The following is a 15383-nucleotide window of genomic DNA, read 5'->3' as shown; positions in this document are numbered from 1 at the left end:
TATGTTCTATGTTCTATGTTACATACAGGTCACATTTTGGCCAGACTGCATAAGAATAGGTTTCCTTCCTCAAAGTTGTCTTTTTACAACAATTTGATCTGTCACCATTACTTGATTCTAGTTTTCTCCACATTTATTTAATCAACTGAATTCAAATTCACAAGCTGCCATGGAAGGATTTGAACTCACTTTTCCAGAATATTAGCCATGGTCTCTGGATTACTTATCCAATATAACATGATCATAACTATAAAACTGAACCATAAATTGTGACTTCAAAATCACTCTGATATATTGGTTTTCACATTGTGAAGTCAAGATTAATTCATTTATCGGCATGATATTTGTGTCAAAATTGTGTAATGTCAGACATTGTAAGTCCACACATACGACCAAAATGTGGCAGCTGAGGGGTTATGGTCTGAGTTTATTCTCCCTGGAAGCAAAGCCCTCCACTGGGAACATATACCTGGATGATTCGTTGGCTGTCAGTTTGAACTGTACAGCATGCATTCAGTTTTACAATGAGGACTCCCACAGGACAAGGTTCCCTGATTGGAAGCACACAGAAAACTATGCATTCAGGAAACATGCAACAGGGAAATGTGATGGAGCCATTTCTGAAGCTTCAATGGAAGACAGTGAAAGGATGAACCAAGGTCCTCGGTTTGATCCTGGGCTTCAAGCCCGACTGTGAAGCAATGGAAGAGCTTAATCTGGTCTCAGCATCCCAGATTATTGTATGGGGGAGGGGGGCGGGGAGCGCTGGCCAGAAGGGTAACAAGAACTCCTGTTGTTAATTGCTGGTGTCCAACAATTGGATGTGTGCAGGTGTAGCCATTGGTAGATACTGACTAGCACACACTGTCATTTGTGCTAGTCAGTATTGGTGCTCAGCCAGGCCTTGGGGCCAAACCCAACAAAGGTTCAAATCACAAGTCTGACAGAAAAAGGGAGGAAGAAAAGTGAGGTAGAGACAAAACCAGCAAATGTGAAGTAAACATTACACGCAAAAACATTGATGCTTTCAGATATTTAATTGTCTTTCTGAAAACACTGAGGTTCGGCTAACAGCAAAAACATGTAAACTACACATGATTGCAAATATAGGTGACCTGATGTTCTTTTCTTTTGCGCAGAAATGAGATATTACAACTATCCATTTGTGGTTATTGATCTCTTGCATTAAGTTCTGCATATGTATACGGTGCTGCACATTATACTACAGAAATGGAAACAATAGGAGGGGACTTGGTCAAAAATCAAAACACGTCAAATCCTACATAATGCTTTCATAGCACAATTTGTTGGAGTACAGTTTATTCCACACAGATTTCCTTGTCACGCATCCAAATCAATGCCTGTACCTGTATGGAGTAGAAATAGCCAGTTATCAAATATGTACTTTATTGTGCTCACTCTAGAGTAATCAAATACCTGGCTTGTGCTAAATTTAAAATACATCAACATATTCTGTGCTACACAGTCCAGTTTATGAGAAAAATAGAAAAAGGTTATAACTGTAGAGAACTATTATCACAGTTCAACAAGAAGTTATAATATTTTGGATGCAACTCAACCAAAACATTTATGTCAGTTTGGCCCAGTTTGACCGGTGTTTCCCACCAGCTTTTTTGGTGAGATGCAGACCGGTATTCACCCACAGTCATTTTTGAGCACCTTAGGGAGTTTCTCTTCGCTCTAGCCCACACTTAGAAGTTTTTCCAGCAGTGCAAGCTGAACTTGGCGGCAAGACCGGCTCCTCAGAGATAGAGGTGCCATTTTGAAAGGGTGCCCTGATCTCTAAGGTCCCTCCCATAAGGGAGTTTGAGGGTCCCTCTCTCCCCCCCCACCCACGGGAAGTGCCACCCCCCGCAGACATGGGCATTACTCCTTTCCCCCCAAGTGAGGTCACTCTGCTACAGGGTCATTTAGGGCCCACCTTTTCAGGCCCCCCAACCCCTTTCAGGGACCCCCTTCACCCCCCCCCCCCCAACATTTCGGAGGCCCCTTCATACCCCCTTCATCACCCCCTCCCCCCCCATACCCTTCATACACCCCTTTCATGCGCATGGTCCCCCTCAGGCCTCGACCCTTGACACTGCCAGGTTGCCCAGGTGCTGGGGGAGTGCCAGTGCACTGCCCTGTCCATGACCACCCAGGGGGCTCCAATGGCCTCCGGAACCCCAAGAGGTCATCACGGCTGATCTCCACTTGTAGAAACCAGTACGAATCAGCGCCCAGTTGAGGCCTTGCCGTCGCAGCCGATGACTCTCAGGTGTGGGGTGAATATGGCATTGGCATATTTAAATGATATGCATCTAATGACTTATTTAAATATCAATATCGAGATCATGCCCAGCGAGGGTATGACCCAGATCATGCCAGGCGCTGCAAGTCGGATGACTCACAATCTGCTTGCCACCTGGCACGAAGCCCAATTTCGGCCTCTCCCAGGATTCACCTGTCGCACCCGGCTTTCCACAGGGCCGAATCACGCCCTTTAAGAATTCTTGAACCAAACATCATAAACATTTTGTGGCGGAATCCAGAGAGAATAAAAGTAAAAATGTAACTGACTTAGGTTCTTTAAAAGAAATGGAGGAATCACCAACTCGCCTTGCTGGAACCCAAAATCTCAGAACAAGAAGCAGATGGAGAAAAACCAATACACTGAGATTTTCCCAGGAGAGCAATTTTTGGATTGAGAGTTTGAGAGGGTAATCACATTAATGAGATATAGGGAGCAGGTTTATGTAACTATCTCAGGGGTGGGACGAGGCAACAATGAAAGATTCAAGATAGAAACACCCAAAATAATTTGTGCTTTGAAAGAGATTGAAGCTCTAGCTCCCTCTGGGGAAAATGAGCTTTATGGCAAGGCCGTCAGATAAATATCTAAATGAAAATAGGCTGTGTGTGGGGTGGGGAGGGGCGGATGTTAGACTGCTTAATGGGTTGACTAGTAATTCATTAATTGGGAGTTCCATAGTTAGAGGTGCTTTTGTAGTCTACACCAATATCACGTTGCTTCCCAGGTTTTCGGATAAATAGGCTTGAAAAGACTACGCAAGGTAAAGAAGAGTAATCAGTTATCAAGGTCCATTTGGATTATGTGAATAAACAATGGCATGTCGACCTGCAAAATGAATTCAGGAGGTTAGAAAAGAAACTTTAGAACAAGAGTTAATTGGTGGTACTCCCAGAATTGTTTCCCCAGCCATGTGCTAAATTAGGGAAGAAAGATTAGGTGCGCATCTAATAGAAAAGTTTCAAAGTGTCATTTGTGACGGACTTTGCTGGGAGTTTCCCATCGCCTCTGTTAGCGAGTTCCCCACCACTATCTAACTACACTGAGTCACTTTTTTGGGCCCTCGGGCATTTCTCCCTGGTCAAGCCCACCTTTAGGGCACGATCTACAGGCTGTGCTGCACTTGAGTGAGAGTACAACGTGGCTGAGAGATCCCGGGAGAGGCCTCCCTTGGGATTCCTGGCACCTTTAAGTCTCGGGGGATATACTCAACTCCCACGAGGTGTCAAAATCAGAGTCCCACCCAAAGGGGGCGTGACGAAATGGCGAGCACGGAAGTAGGGTTTAAACCTACTTAAGCAAGCTTACCTGGGATCCACCGGCCTCCCGGGATCTACACGTCTCCCCAGCAAGGCTGCAGCCGGGCACGTTTAGTACTGGTCCACACAACCAGGGACCAGGCAGAACGGCACCTGGGGATCACCCAGACGTTTGGAGGCCCCTGGCTGGTCAGGGATAATGCAGGGTGGCACCCCCCCCACCCACCCCCCCCTTGGAACACGGGCACCTTGGCACTGACCAGCTGGCACCTTGGCACTGCCAGGGTGCTAGGGTGACAGTGCGAGATGCCCAAGTGCCAGCGTGACACTGCCATGGGTCAGGGCCTGAAGGGAGCCATACCCATGATCGGAGGGTGGAGGGGCTATGAAGGGTGGGTGGGGGGGCAAGGCAAGTAGGAAGAGGCCTCTAGGAAGTTGGGTGGTGATGGGTGAGGGTCCTGGAAGGGAGGGCCTATAAGTGGGTGTGGGGGGGCCTGAAGAGAGGGGCACCCAGGGACCCCATAGTCAGGTGTCCTCACTTGAAGGGATAGTGCCCATGTGTGTGAGGGGTGACATAGCCAATGGGTGGGGGTGAAGGGGCCACACAAGCTCACTTAGCGATCCCTTTCAAAAATAGTGTCCCAATCTCAGAGTTCAGTGACCCAATGATGATAGTGCCAAGATGCCCACATTCCAGGGGAGAGCTAGGGGCCACCCTGCCCTATATCCTTGACCACCCAGGGACCTCCGATGTCGCAGGACACTCCCTCAGGTGCCATGATGTCTGGTCCATGTTTGTGTAACCAGGACGAATTGACACCCACATGATCACTCGCTGGGGAGCTGGTTACATGATGAAAGGCCATTAGGTAGGGGATCTTCCCATTATTGTGATGGAGATTGGCCTCAACAGGTGATTATTGTTTTTTCTCCAGACCACGGCGAGATGCACATCTTGCCAACCGAAGCGAGCTGGTTAGATCGGAAACCGATTTGTGCCTGGCGCGGGTCCTGATTTTGGACTCTCGCCAATCTAACCGACTCACTTCCGGCGCGACGCGGCCGTTAGTTCGCGCTCTAAGTAATTCAAATAGTCGCTTGGTAGTACAGAATTGAAGTCTTGTTTTAAAACACAACATGCTGTTGAAGATTTTTGTCTTGCACTCCTCAGGGTCGATAAAAGAATATCACATTTCAAAGGGAACAGCAATTTAACTGCATGAGAAAAGGATGTTGATTGGTTGGCAAGTAGACTCTAATTAGTCGGTGTGTTGTCATAGAGAATTTACCAGGAAGCTGCTGAAGAGTTTAAGGTGAGGAGATATTGTGCAAAATAAAATACAGCAACAGATACCAGGGGCGGGATTCTCTGATCCTGAGGCCAAGTGTTGACGCGTCGTAAACGCCGTCGCGTTTCACGACGTCAACAGATCCTCAGGAGATGCAATTCCGAGCCCCTCAGTAGGCCAGCACCGCACTGGAGCAACCCATGCCGCTCCAGCTGCCGATGCCAGCATCAAATGGGCACCACGGGTCTGCGCATGCGCAGTGCGACCGGTGCGGTTGTGCACATGCGCAGTGGCTCCCTTTTCCGCGACAGCCCTGACGCAACATGGCGTAGGGCTCCAGGGACCGGCGCTAAGCAAAAGAAGCCCCCAGTCCGAGAGGCCGGCCCGCCGATCGGTAGGCCCAATCGCGGACCAGGCCACAGCAGAGACCACCCCCACGCCGAGGTCCCGCCAGGTAAGACCACACGTGGACGCCGCCGGTGGGACTCAGATTTTTTTTACGGCCATCCCGGGCGGAGAATCCTCACCACCTTTGAGGAGGGGGCCCTGGAGGTGACTGGGATGGTCGAAGACATATAGGTCAGCCAGGTGGAGGCTGGCGGACACCATAGAGGTGAGGACCACCGGACTCCACCCAGAGGACCTGTCAAACGTGAGCTGTTATTGCCCTACTGACTGACCCATCCCTCCCACTGACCACATGTCCATTCTCCCGCAGGTCCTCCAGCTGACAGTGCCAGCCCATCCCAGGCAGCACCCTCTCTTGACTCTGAGGAGATCACCTCGAAGAAAGGATGCCGCCATAATAGTCGCGGCACAGCTGTCATCCCCACCCTCCACCAGCCCAGATACACACACCTCGGTGGGAAATATAGAATCATAGAATTTGCAGTGCAGAAGGAGGCCATTCGGCCCATCGAGTCTGCACCGGCCCTTGGAAAAAGCACCCTACCAAAGCCCCCACAATCACTCTATCCCCTTAGCTGAGTAACCCCACCCAACCTTTTTGGACACTAAGGGTAATTTTGCATGGCCAATCCACCTAACCTGCATATCTTTGGACGGTGGGAGGAAACCGGAGCCCCCGGAGGAAACCCACGCAGCCACAGGGGGAACGTGCAGACTCCACACAGACCGTGACCCAAGCCGGGAATCAAACCTGGGACCCTGGAGCTGTGAAACAACTGTGCTGACCACTATGCTACCGTGCTGCCCACTAAATGTTAGTGAACAGGCCTCTGGGGCACAATTTGGTGAGCACCACAGCGCTGATGATGCACATCTGGTGGAGGCAGGAGTCCCCAGGCGAGACAGCAGTTGGAGGTCTACTGGATCCCAGAACAAAGCTGGGTCTCAGCTGCTGCTGAGCCTCAGGTACAGAGGTACCCAGATCTGTTGGAGACGATAGGGACCAATCTGAAGGTTCAGAGGGAAATATCAGCATCACTCCAGCAGATCCGTAGCCGCTTGGAGGAGTCCCAGAGGCTACGATGCAGGAGTTGACGCCGGCAATGAGTGGCACCAAAGCCAACACTGCCCGGGTTGCGACCACAATTGAGAGCCTGGTGCACGCGTCGGCACCAGTGGTGAATGTGTCTAAGGTGTCGTGCAGTCGGTGGCGGCCGTGGCCGAGGGTCACGCCAGAATGTCCGACTCGTTGGGGGATGTCACCCAGTGCCAGACCGACCTTGATGGGGTTCTGCGGGACATGTCCCGCTCTCAGATGGGAATGGCCGAGGCGTTACGGAGCTTGTCCCAGTCGCAGGTGGGCATGACTGATGCGCTGCAGAGCATGTCCCAGTCACTGAGGAGCATCGCCGAAAGCGTCGACATAATGGTGCAGACCATGGGGAACCGCCAGGGCTGGCAGAGTCAGTTGGCTCAAACCAGCTGCCCCTCTATCCCAAGTTGAACCCCAGGGCCCTAAATGCACCGACCGGAGGAGGGAGCACTGAGTGCTAAGCTGGACCCGTCCCAAGGAGTGGTGATGGTGGGCACCGGCTTCCCCAAATTCCACGCCACTGATGAGGTCGCGTCTCACAGCCAGCACACGGGACAGGGCGGCACGCTGTGCATGTGCCACCGAAAAGTGAGCCAGGGCCCTCCAGCCCCAGAGGACGCCGCCAGGGGCATTGCAGGCCACGCGGGATGTGATAAGCTGCTGGCTGCCCCCACCTCAGATGTGCAGCCTGGGGACACACCAAGACCTAGTGGTTGAGCTCAGAGGGCAAAGCACATTGAGGATTACTGAGAGCACGGGGAGGGGGGGGGGGGGGGGGGGGGGGGGGAGGGGGGGCGGTAGGTAGAGAGTGGGGTTGGGGTTGGGGGTGCACCATCGGGAGTGGGGTTGCACAACATATTAAACACCTTTTTGCAAAACCACTATGATGCCTCTGCCATTTCCTTCTACAGAGTGGACTGACCCCTGGACCCTTTGCCCATCTCTCCAGGCACCCCCTCCCCTCCTCCCCAGGGCGCTCACCCACCCAACGGCCATGGACAGGTCCCCAGAGCTGTGTCCCACCCATGTGTGTTCAGATGTTGCGTGTGTGGTGTTGCCTCCCGCAGTGTTCAAGCATAGTGTCCAGGCATCAAGGTGCGATTGGAATGCTAGGCAATGACGCCCACATGCTCCATGGCTCACCCACATACAGGACTCAACTACGCATGTGTCAAATACTCACTTAACCACTGTGGTGAACCACTGTAATAGGAGATGTAAGGTAGGACCTGCACTACAGGTTCGCCGGTAGCTCCTGCCGGCTGGCTCCGCCCACGGAGAACTGTATAAATATGCATGACCTCCAGTGCCCTGCCATTTCGCCAGCTGCAGCAGGAGGCCACGCATCTGACTGTAATAAAGCCACAGTTGTACCCAACTTTAGTCTTTGTGCAATTGATTGTGCATCAACCACGATTGCCAATTCCCGATTAGCAATAGCCTTCAGCCGGGCAGCCAGAGGCCTCGGTAGTCGGTGGGAGTTATGGGTAGTCGTTGGGGCAGACAGGCAGGGACAAGGGTCACCCCCAGAAAGGGTAAACGTACCAGGGGTTGGCATGGTGGTGCCGTGAGTGGGAGCGCCCCCCCCCCCCCCCCCGCCCCCCCCACCCCAGCGCACACCCCATCGTGGCATCGTGGTCCTGCTGGTCATGGCCGCAGATGGTGACGTTATCGAAGTACGGAAAGGTGGCCCGCAAGCTGTACTGGTCGACCATTCGGTCCATCTCTCTTTGGAAGACCGAGACCCCATTTGTGACACCGAAAGGGACCCTAAGGAAGTGGTAGAGGTGACCGTCCGCCTCGAAGGCAGTGTATGGCCGGTCCGACTTCCAGATGGGGAGCTGGTGGTAGGCGGATTTCAGGTCAATTGTTGAAAAGACCCGGTACTGCGCAGTCTGATTGACCATATCAGAGATGCGTGGGGGGCATGGCAGTCCACCATTGCTGAGGGTCCCCCACTCCCGGCCGAGGGCCCCCCACACCCCACTGAGCACTGGGGTAACAAGCCCAGCACCCTGGGCTCTTTGCCTGTGCTCCCCACAGAAACCCTTCCGCCAGGTTCACGTTTTTCAAAAGGAGTACTAATCGGCGCCAGCGTGACCACTTTCTGGGGAGGCCGATGAATGACAGAAAGCCGTTGGATATGGGGTCGCTCTCGTTTATTGTATTGAATTGGGGCTTAAGTGATGATAATTAGTTTCTCGCCATGCTACGGCGAGATCCCGATTTTGCCTATGGGAGCTTGCCGGTTGCATTGAAAACTGTTTTGCGCCTGGCACGGATCGCGTTTGTGGCCTCTCCCGCTATTTATCAGACTCGTTATGCTTGAGCAACGAGGCCGGAGAATCGCGCCCTTATTATCCCCAAAACTTCTAAGTTAATTTATGGTGCGTTTTTCAGGGTGTTTCCCACCGGCTCTGCCAGTGAGTTGCCCGCCGCTATTCAATGACACTTAGTCACATGTTTGGAATTTGGGGAGTTTTTCACCGGTTTAACCCACACTTGGAATTTTTTTTCGCACTGGGGAGCTGAACTCCGAGATTGGGCCTCCATTTTGAAAGAGTGCCTCGATCTCTAAGTGAGCTCACACCCCCCACCCATGGGCGATGCCACCCCCCACACACATGGACACTACCCCACACCCCGCAATTGAGGACACCCTACCATGGGTTCCCAGTTGGTTTTCCCTCTTCATGTTCCCCCAGTCCCCTTAGAGCACTCCTTCCCTTCCACGACCCCCACCCGTCACCCCCCCCCACAACCCACTGAGGCCTACTTACCTGCCCTGCACTCCCCAACCCTTCAAACACCCCCTCCACCCTCATTTAATGGGCATGGACCCCTCATTCCCTGGCCTTTGGCAGTGCCACCTGGCACTCGGGCACCTTTACACTGCCCCTGGCACCCAGGCAGTGCTCCTGTAGGCTTGGCAGTGCCATTTGGGCACCTTGGCAGTGCCAGGGTGGCAGTGCCAAGGTGCCAGCAGGGCAGTGCCAAGGTGCCCGTGTTCAATGGGGAGGACCAGGGAATCACCCTGCACTTACCCTGACCACCCAGAGGTCTCTGATGGCCTGGAAGACCCCCTGGGTGTCGTTCCGCCTGGTCCACGTTTGTGTGGACCTGCACTGATCAGCACCCAGCTGCAGCCTCCCTGGGGAGGCCGGTGGATCCTGGGCAAGTAAGTTTACAACCTGCTTCCGGGAGCGGCATTTGGTCATGCCATTTTGGGGCGGATGTCCAGCTCCGACTTCTCTCGGGACTTGGGTAAATCCCGCGAGGCGCAGAGGCTGCCGGGAGACTCGCTGGAGGGCTCTCCCGAGATTCTCCAGCTGTATTGTACTCTTGCTTCAGCGTAACACAGCCAGAGAATCACGCCCTAAGTGTTAACGCCCAACGCAGAATTCGTGAACTTTTGCGACAGCAAAACTGCCGCTGCTCCAGGAACGATTCTGCTCCTGTTAAGGGCCAGAACCGGCGCCACGTGGAATGCAATCGATTCTAATGAGAATCGGTGTCAGATTCGCCGTTTCTGCAGCCACAGATACACACTGCACTCCGCACACTCACCATCCCAGCCAACAAGATGGCAGCGAGGAGAGCAGCCCATCACAGTTGCCTCCAACACCCTCCACCATCCCAGAGACACTCACCTCACTTGTGCATTTTAGTGAAGAGACTCCTGGATCAATCTCTGGTGCTCACCACACAGCTGGTCTAGTACTGCAAGTGGAGATAGGAAGACCTGAGGGAGCGAACGGTTGGAGGACAGGCCGTTCCCAGGGACTAGATGTTTTGGATGTCTGGGGCAGACAGTTCTATCTATAGTGCGGATGCAGTCACAGAGCCAGGGGCTACATCAGGGTTGTCAGCGAGCATCCAGGACCTGCAGGTGCAGTTGGAGGAGTCCAACGACTTGCAGCAGCAGGAGGTGGTGCCGACCCAATGCGTGCCACCCAGGCCAACACCGCACGGGTGGCGTCCGCAGTGGAGGCATTGGGGGTGACGGTTTTGGCCATGGACCAGCATTCTGTGTGGGCACTGGCCGAGGCCCAGGGCAAGGTTGCCAACACACAGGCAACCATGTGCCAGAGCCACCTGGGCATTGCAGTGGCGCTCTTGAGCATGGCCATGGTCACAGCAGGCCATGGCTGTGAATGTTGCCGGTATTGCCCAGGCGTTGGCCGACACAGAGGGAGGTAGCCCAGTCCCTGAGGGAGATGGTGCAGTCACTGGCTGCTGTGACACAAACCCAGAAGGTGGTGGCACAGTCGTAGTGCGATGTGGCGCAGTCCGAGACAGAGATGGTCCACTCCCTCTGCTCCATGGCTGCGAGCGTGTGGACCTTGGTCGAGACCAGAGTGGGCCTCCAGGACTGGCAGCACCAGGTGGCGGATGGGCCTCAGGGAAAAGCTCTGCTCGCACTCTCATCCCAAGGAGTAGCCCGGGGGCCATTGGGCACATTCCCGCTCTCCCCCCCCCCCCCCCCCCCCACCCCCCCACCCCCCAAATCGGAGAACCTGGAGGCGATCACAGCATCCCATCCGCGTTGGCCCTGGCGTGCATGTCGTGTGGCCTCCCGTGCCAGCCTGGACCCCATGTCCTGCCCATCCTCGCCTCTCTCCCCCTCGTCCTCCTCGTCGGACAAGGCCTGGTGTTCAATCTCCTCCTCCTGCACGTCGCCCCTCTTCTGAGCGTTGTTGTGGAGGATGCGGCAAGCCACCACGATGCAGGCGACCCTCTCAGCGTCATACTGGGCCCCTCCAAAGGGATCCAGCGACCTAAACCGCATCTTCAGGAGCCAGAAGCACCTCTCGATCATGCTCCTGGTTGAGACCCTCGTTGCAGTGGGTCTCCACATTGGTCTGTGGCTTCCAGATAGGTGTCATCAGCCATGACCGCAGTAGGTAACCCCTGTCACCCTGGAGCTAACCTCCCAGCTGGAGGGGGGGTTCTCGAACATGTCAGGAATCGTCGAGTGTGCCAGGATGAATGCGTTGTGCACACTGACTGGGTATCAGATGCAGAGGTGAATGATGCATTGCTGATGGTCACATATCAGCTGCACGCTCATCAAGTGGACCCCTTTCAGTTAGTGTGGAGCTGCCTGTCATCTGCAGGTGCCCGTAGGGGGACATGCACCCCGTCGATCACCCCCTGGGCATCCTGCCGATGGCGACGGACCCATTGCCCAGGCATCCTGGCAGGCTCGGTCCACATTGAAATGGATATATTGAGCCGCCTGGTCATATAGGGCCTCCGTGACGGCGTGGATGTACCTGTGCACCGAGGTCTGTGTGATCCCGGACAGGTGGAGAGGCAGGGAGGAAGGCCCTACGCCTGGAGGGGCACAGACCCCTCCCACACGTAAAGAACCGGGGAAGCAGAACATCCTACTCAACCTCTAAAATTAACGGTTCGACATACCTCTTCCCATCACGATTAATGTAAATAAAATGTTCTCTATGTAACTATGTACACCACTGTAAATAAGGAAACATGATTATGAAGATGCCGGTCACAGAAGCCGTGACAACCTGTGATATATAGGTTGTTGATGTAGTTGTTGTTCTTGCTGGTTTTTTTCTTTTTTTTAAACTTACTGATGTGTTGTGTAAATGTTGATATTAAGTGTTGAAATTCCAATAAAAATACATTAAAAAAATTAGAGGACACAGATTCAAAGTAATTGGCAAAAGAAGCAAAAGTGATATGAGTCAACTTTTTTCACGCAGCGAGTGGTTGGGGTCTGGAACGCATTGCCTGAGCCTGTGGCGGAGGTATGTTCAATCAAGGCATTCAAAGGGGAATTAAACTGTTATCTGAAAAGGATAAATGTGCAAGGTTACAGACAGAAGGCAGGGAATGGTTCTCAGTGAACAGCTCATTTGGAAAACCGATGCAGACATGACAGAGCAGATGACCTCCTTCTGAGCTGTAACAGTCCTGTGATTCTGTGAGGCATCAGTCTTTTACAAAGAGAAGGATGTCTGACAGAGGTGAATACTGAAGCCACTAACAGCGAGATAAGTGAATATGGTGGATGAAAGGAAATTCTTAACTAAATGTGTCTAGGTATCCCTGTTCATTGGAACAAAATAGACTGTATATTTGTTTTATTTTCCAATTAAGGGCAATTTAGTGTGTTCAATCCACCTACCCTGCACATCTTTGGGTTGTGGGGGTGAGACCCACGCAGACAAGGGGAAAATATGCAAACTCCACATGGACAGTGACCCGGGGTCAGGAGCGAACCGGGGTCCTCGGTACAGTGAGGCAGCAGTGCTCTCCACTGGAATAAAATAAGGCCACCAATTTCATTGGACTAGGCTAAAAGAAGACAAAGACCAAGAACTGACAGATACATCTAAGGATCCTGAGGAGGGTGATAGAGGTTATTGCTGAGCCCCTAAAATTTGTACGTCAAGACTATATTTGGTGTGTGTGCTTGCTGGAGGTCTGGAGACTGGGCAATGTAATATCCATTGTTAAAAAGAGATTTCTTGGGAGCAGTCCCTCAGTGTTGAGGATGACTTGCTTCTACTTCGGGGAGGTGGGTTCTGCATTGGCTGAATAGTCCAATCCTTGATCAGCAGACTCGGCCACAGGTTTGGCAGGTGGAGTTTGATGAGGTGAGTGGGTGGGATGCTCTGGATTCTGGGCTTTCCTTCTGCTGCTTCCACTTGGCCTCCGTGTGCTCCACCCTGTGACGCTCAACGTGATTGGAGTTTTCGCGGATGCTTTGTCTCCAGTTTGTGCGTTCTAAGCAAGTGATTCCCACATGTTGGTGGGGATGTTAAATTTATTTAGGGAGGCTTTCAGTGTCCTTGTAGTGTTTCCTCTGCCCCCTTAGTGATCACTTGAAATTTCACTTGTTGGAGGAGTGTTGTGTCGGGAATGCGGGCAATGTGACTCACCATAGCAGCTGGTCGAGTGTGACCAGTGCCTCGATACTGGGGATATTGGCCTGGGAGAGGATGCCCCTGTTGGTACACCTATCCGGGCAGTGGATTTGCAGGATTTTGCAGATGCTGCATTGGTGATATCTCTCCAAGGATTTGAGGTGTCTGCTGTACATTGTCCATGTTTCTGATGCATACAGTAGGGCGGGGACCACGGCTGCTCTGTATACCATGCTGGGTTTGAGATGTCGGCTTTGAATAATCTGATCCTTAGGCGTCTGAAGACTGCACTGCCACATGGGAGCCAATGTTGGATTTTATCGTCAATGTCTGATCGCACTGAGAGGAGGCTCCCGATGTATGGGAAATGATTCACATTGTCCAAGGGCTCACCGTGTAAGGGACTGTGTGGTAATGACAGGCCAGCTCGTTTAACATCTTCAATAGGGAAAATCTAGAGTCTAGGGTCAGATGATGTGGAGTCTGTGTGGGTAGAGTTGAGGAACCACAAAGGCAAAAAAAACATAATGGGAGTTATGTACAGGCCTCCTAACAGTGGTCAGGTCCAAGGGCACAAAATGCACCACGAAATAGAAAGTGCATGTCAGAAAGGCAAGGTCACAGTTATCATGGGGGACTTCAATATGCAGGTGGACTGGGTAAATAATGCTGCCAGTGGACCCAAGGAAAGGGAATTCATTGAATGTTTACAGGAGGGCTTTTTGGAACAGCTTGTGATGGAGCCCACGAGGGGACAGGCCATTCTGGACTTAGTGTTATGTAATGAGCCAGACTTGATTAAAGATCTTAAAGTAAGGGAACACTTAGGAGGCAGTGATCATAATATGGTAGAATTCAATCTCCAATTTGAAAGAAAGAAGGTAGAATCAGATGTAAAGGTGCTGCAGTTAAATAAAGGTAACTACAGGGGCATGAAGGAGGAACTGACGAAAATCAACTGAGAGCAGAGCCTAGTGGGAAAGACAGTAGCACAGCAATGGCAGGAGTTTCTGGGAGTAATTGAGGACACAGTACAGAGGTTCATCCCAAAGAAAAGAAAGGTTATCAGAGGGGGGATTAGGCAGCCATGGCTGACAAAGGAAGTTAGGGAATGCATCAAAGCAAACGAGAAAGCCTATAATGTGGCAAAGTGTATTGGGAAGTCAGAAGATTGGGAAGGCTACAAAAACAAACAGAGGATAACAAAGAGAGAAATAAGGAAAGAGAGGGTCAATTATGAAGGTAGGCTAGCCAGTAACATTAGGAATGATAGTAAAAGTTTCTTTAAATACATTAAAAACAAACGGGAGGCAAAAGTAGACATTGGGCCGCTCCAAAATGACGCTGATAATCTAGTGATAGGAGACAAGGAAATAGCTGAGGAACTAAATAAGGACTTTGCGTCAGTCTTCACAGTAGAAGACATGAGTAATATCCCAACAATTCAGGAGAGTCAGGGGACAGAATTGAATATGGTAGCCATCACAAAGGAGAAAGTGCTAGAGAAACTAAGAGGTCTAAAAATTGATAAATCTCTGGGCCCAGATGGGCTACATCCTAGAGTTCTAAAGGAGATAGCTGAAGAAATAGTGGAGGCGTTAGTTATGATCTTTCAAAAGTCACTGGAGTCAGGGAAAGTCCCAGAGGATTGGAAAATCGCTGTTGTAACCCCCCTGTTCAAGAAGGGAACAAGGAAAAAGATGGAAAATTATAGGCCAATTAGCCTAACCTCGGTTGTCGGCAAGATTCTAGAATCCATTGTTAAGGATGAGATTTCTAAATTCTTGGAAGTGCAGGGTCGGATTAGGACAAGTCAGCATGGATTTAGTAAGGGGAGGTCTTGCCTGACAAACCTGTTAGAGTTCTTTGAAGAGATAACAAATAGGTTAGACCAAGGAGAGCCAATGGATGTTATCTATCTTGACTTCCAAAAGGCCTTTGATAAGGTGCCTCACGGGAGACTGCTGAGTAAAATAAGGGCCCATGGTATTCGAGGTAAGGTACTAACATGGATTGACGATTGGCTGTCAGGCAGAAGGCAGAGAGTTGGAATAAAAGGTTCTTTTTCGGAATGGCAACCGGTGACGAGTGATGTCCCGCAGGGTTCAGTGTTGGGGCCACAGC

At 51.8% G+C, this 15383-nt stretch overlaps 1 protein-coding gene across 1 annotated transcript in view; it reads right to left on the bottom strand.

Moving 5' to 3' along the window:
- Positions 1–1022: 1022 nt before the first annotated feature.
- LOC140428047 (uncharacterized) overlaps positions 1023–15383 on the bottom strand; it is a 30380-nt gene continuing 16019 nt past the window's right edge. Inside the window, exon 4 of the mRNA XM_072514041.1 lies at positions 1023–1367. Coding sequence (XP_072370142.1) covers positions 1320–1367 — 48 coding nt within the window. The 3' untranslated portion in view covers positions 1023–1319. The remainder of the gene's footprint in view (positions 1368–15383) is intronic.

This window comes from Scyliorhinus torazame, chromosome 8 (genome assembly GCF_047496885.1).
Source record: "Scyliorhinus torazame isolate Kashiwa2021f chromosome 8, sScyTor2.1, whole genome shotgun sequence".
NCBI lineage: Eukaryota > Metazoa > Chordata > Chondrichthyes > Carcharhiniformes > Scyliorhinidae > Scyliorhinus > Scyliorhinus torazame.
The sequence above is the reverse complement of the archived record's forward strand: the minus strand, read 5'-3'. Positions and strand labels throughout refer to the sequence as shown.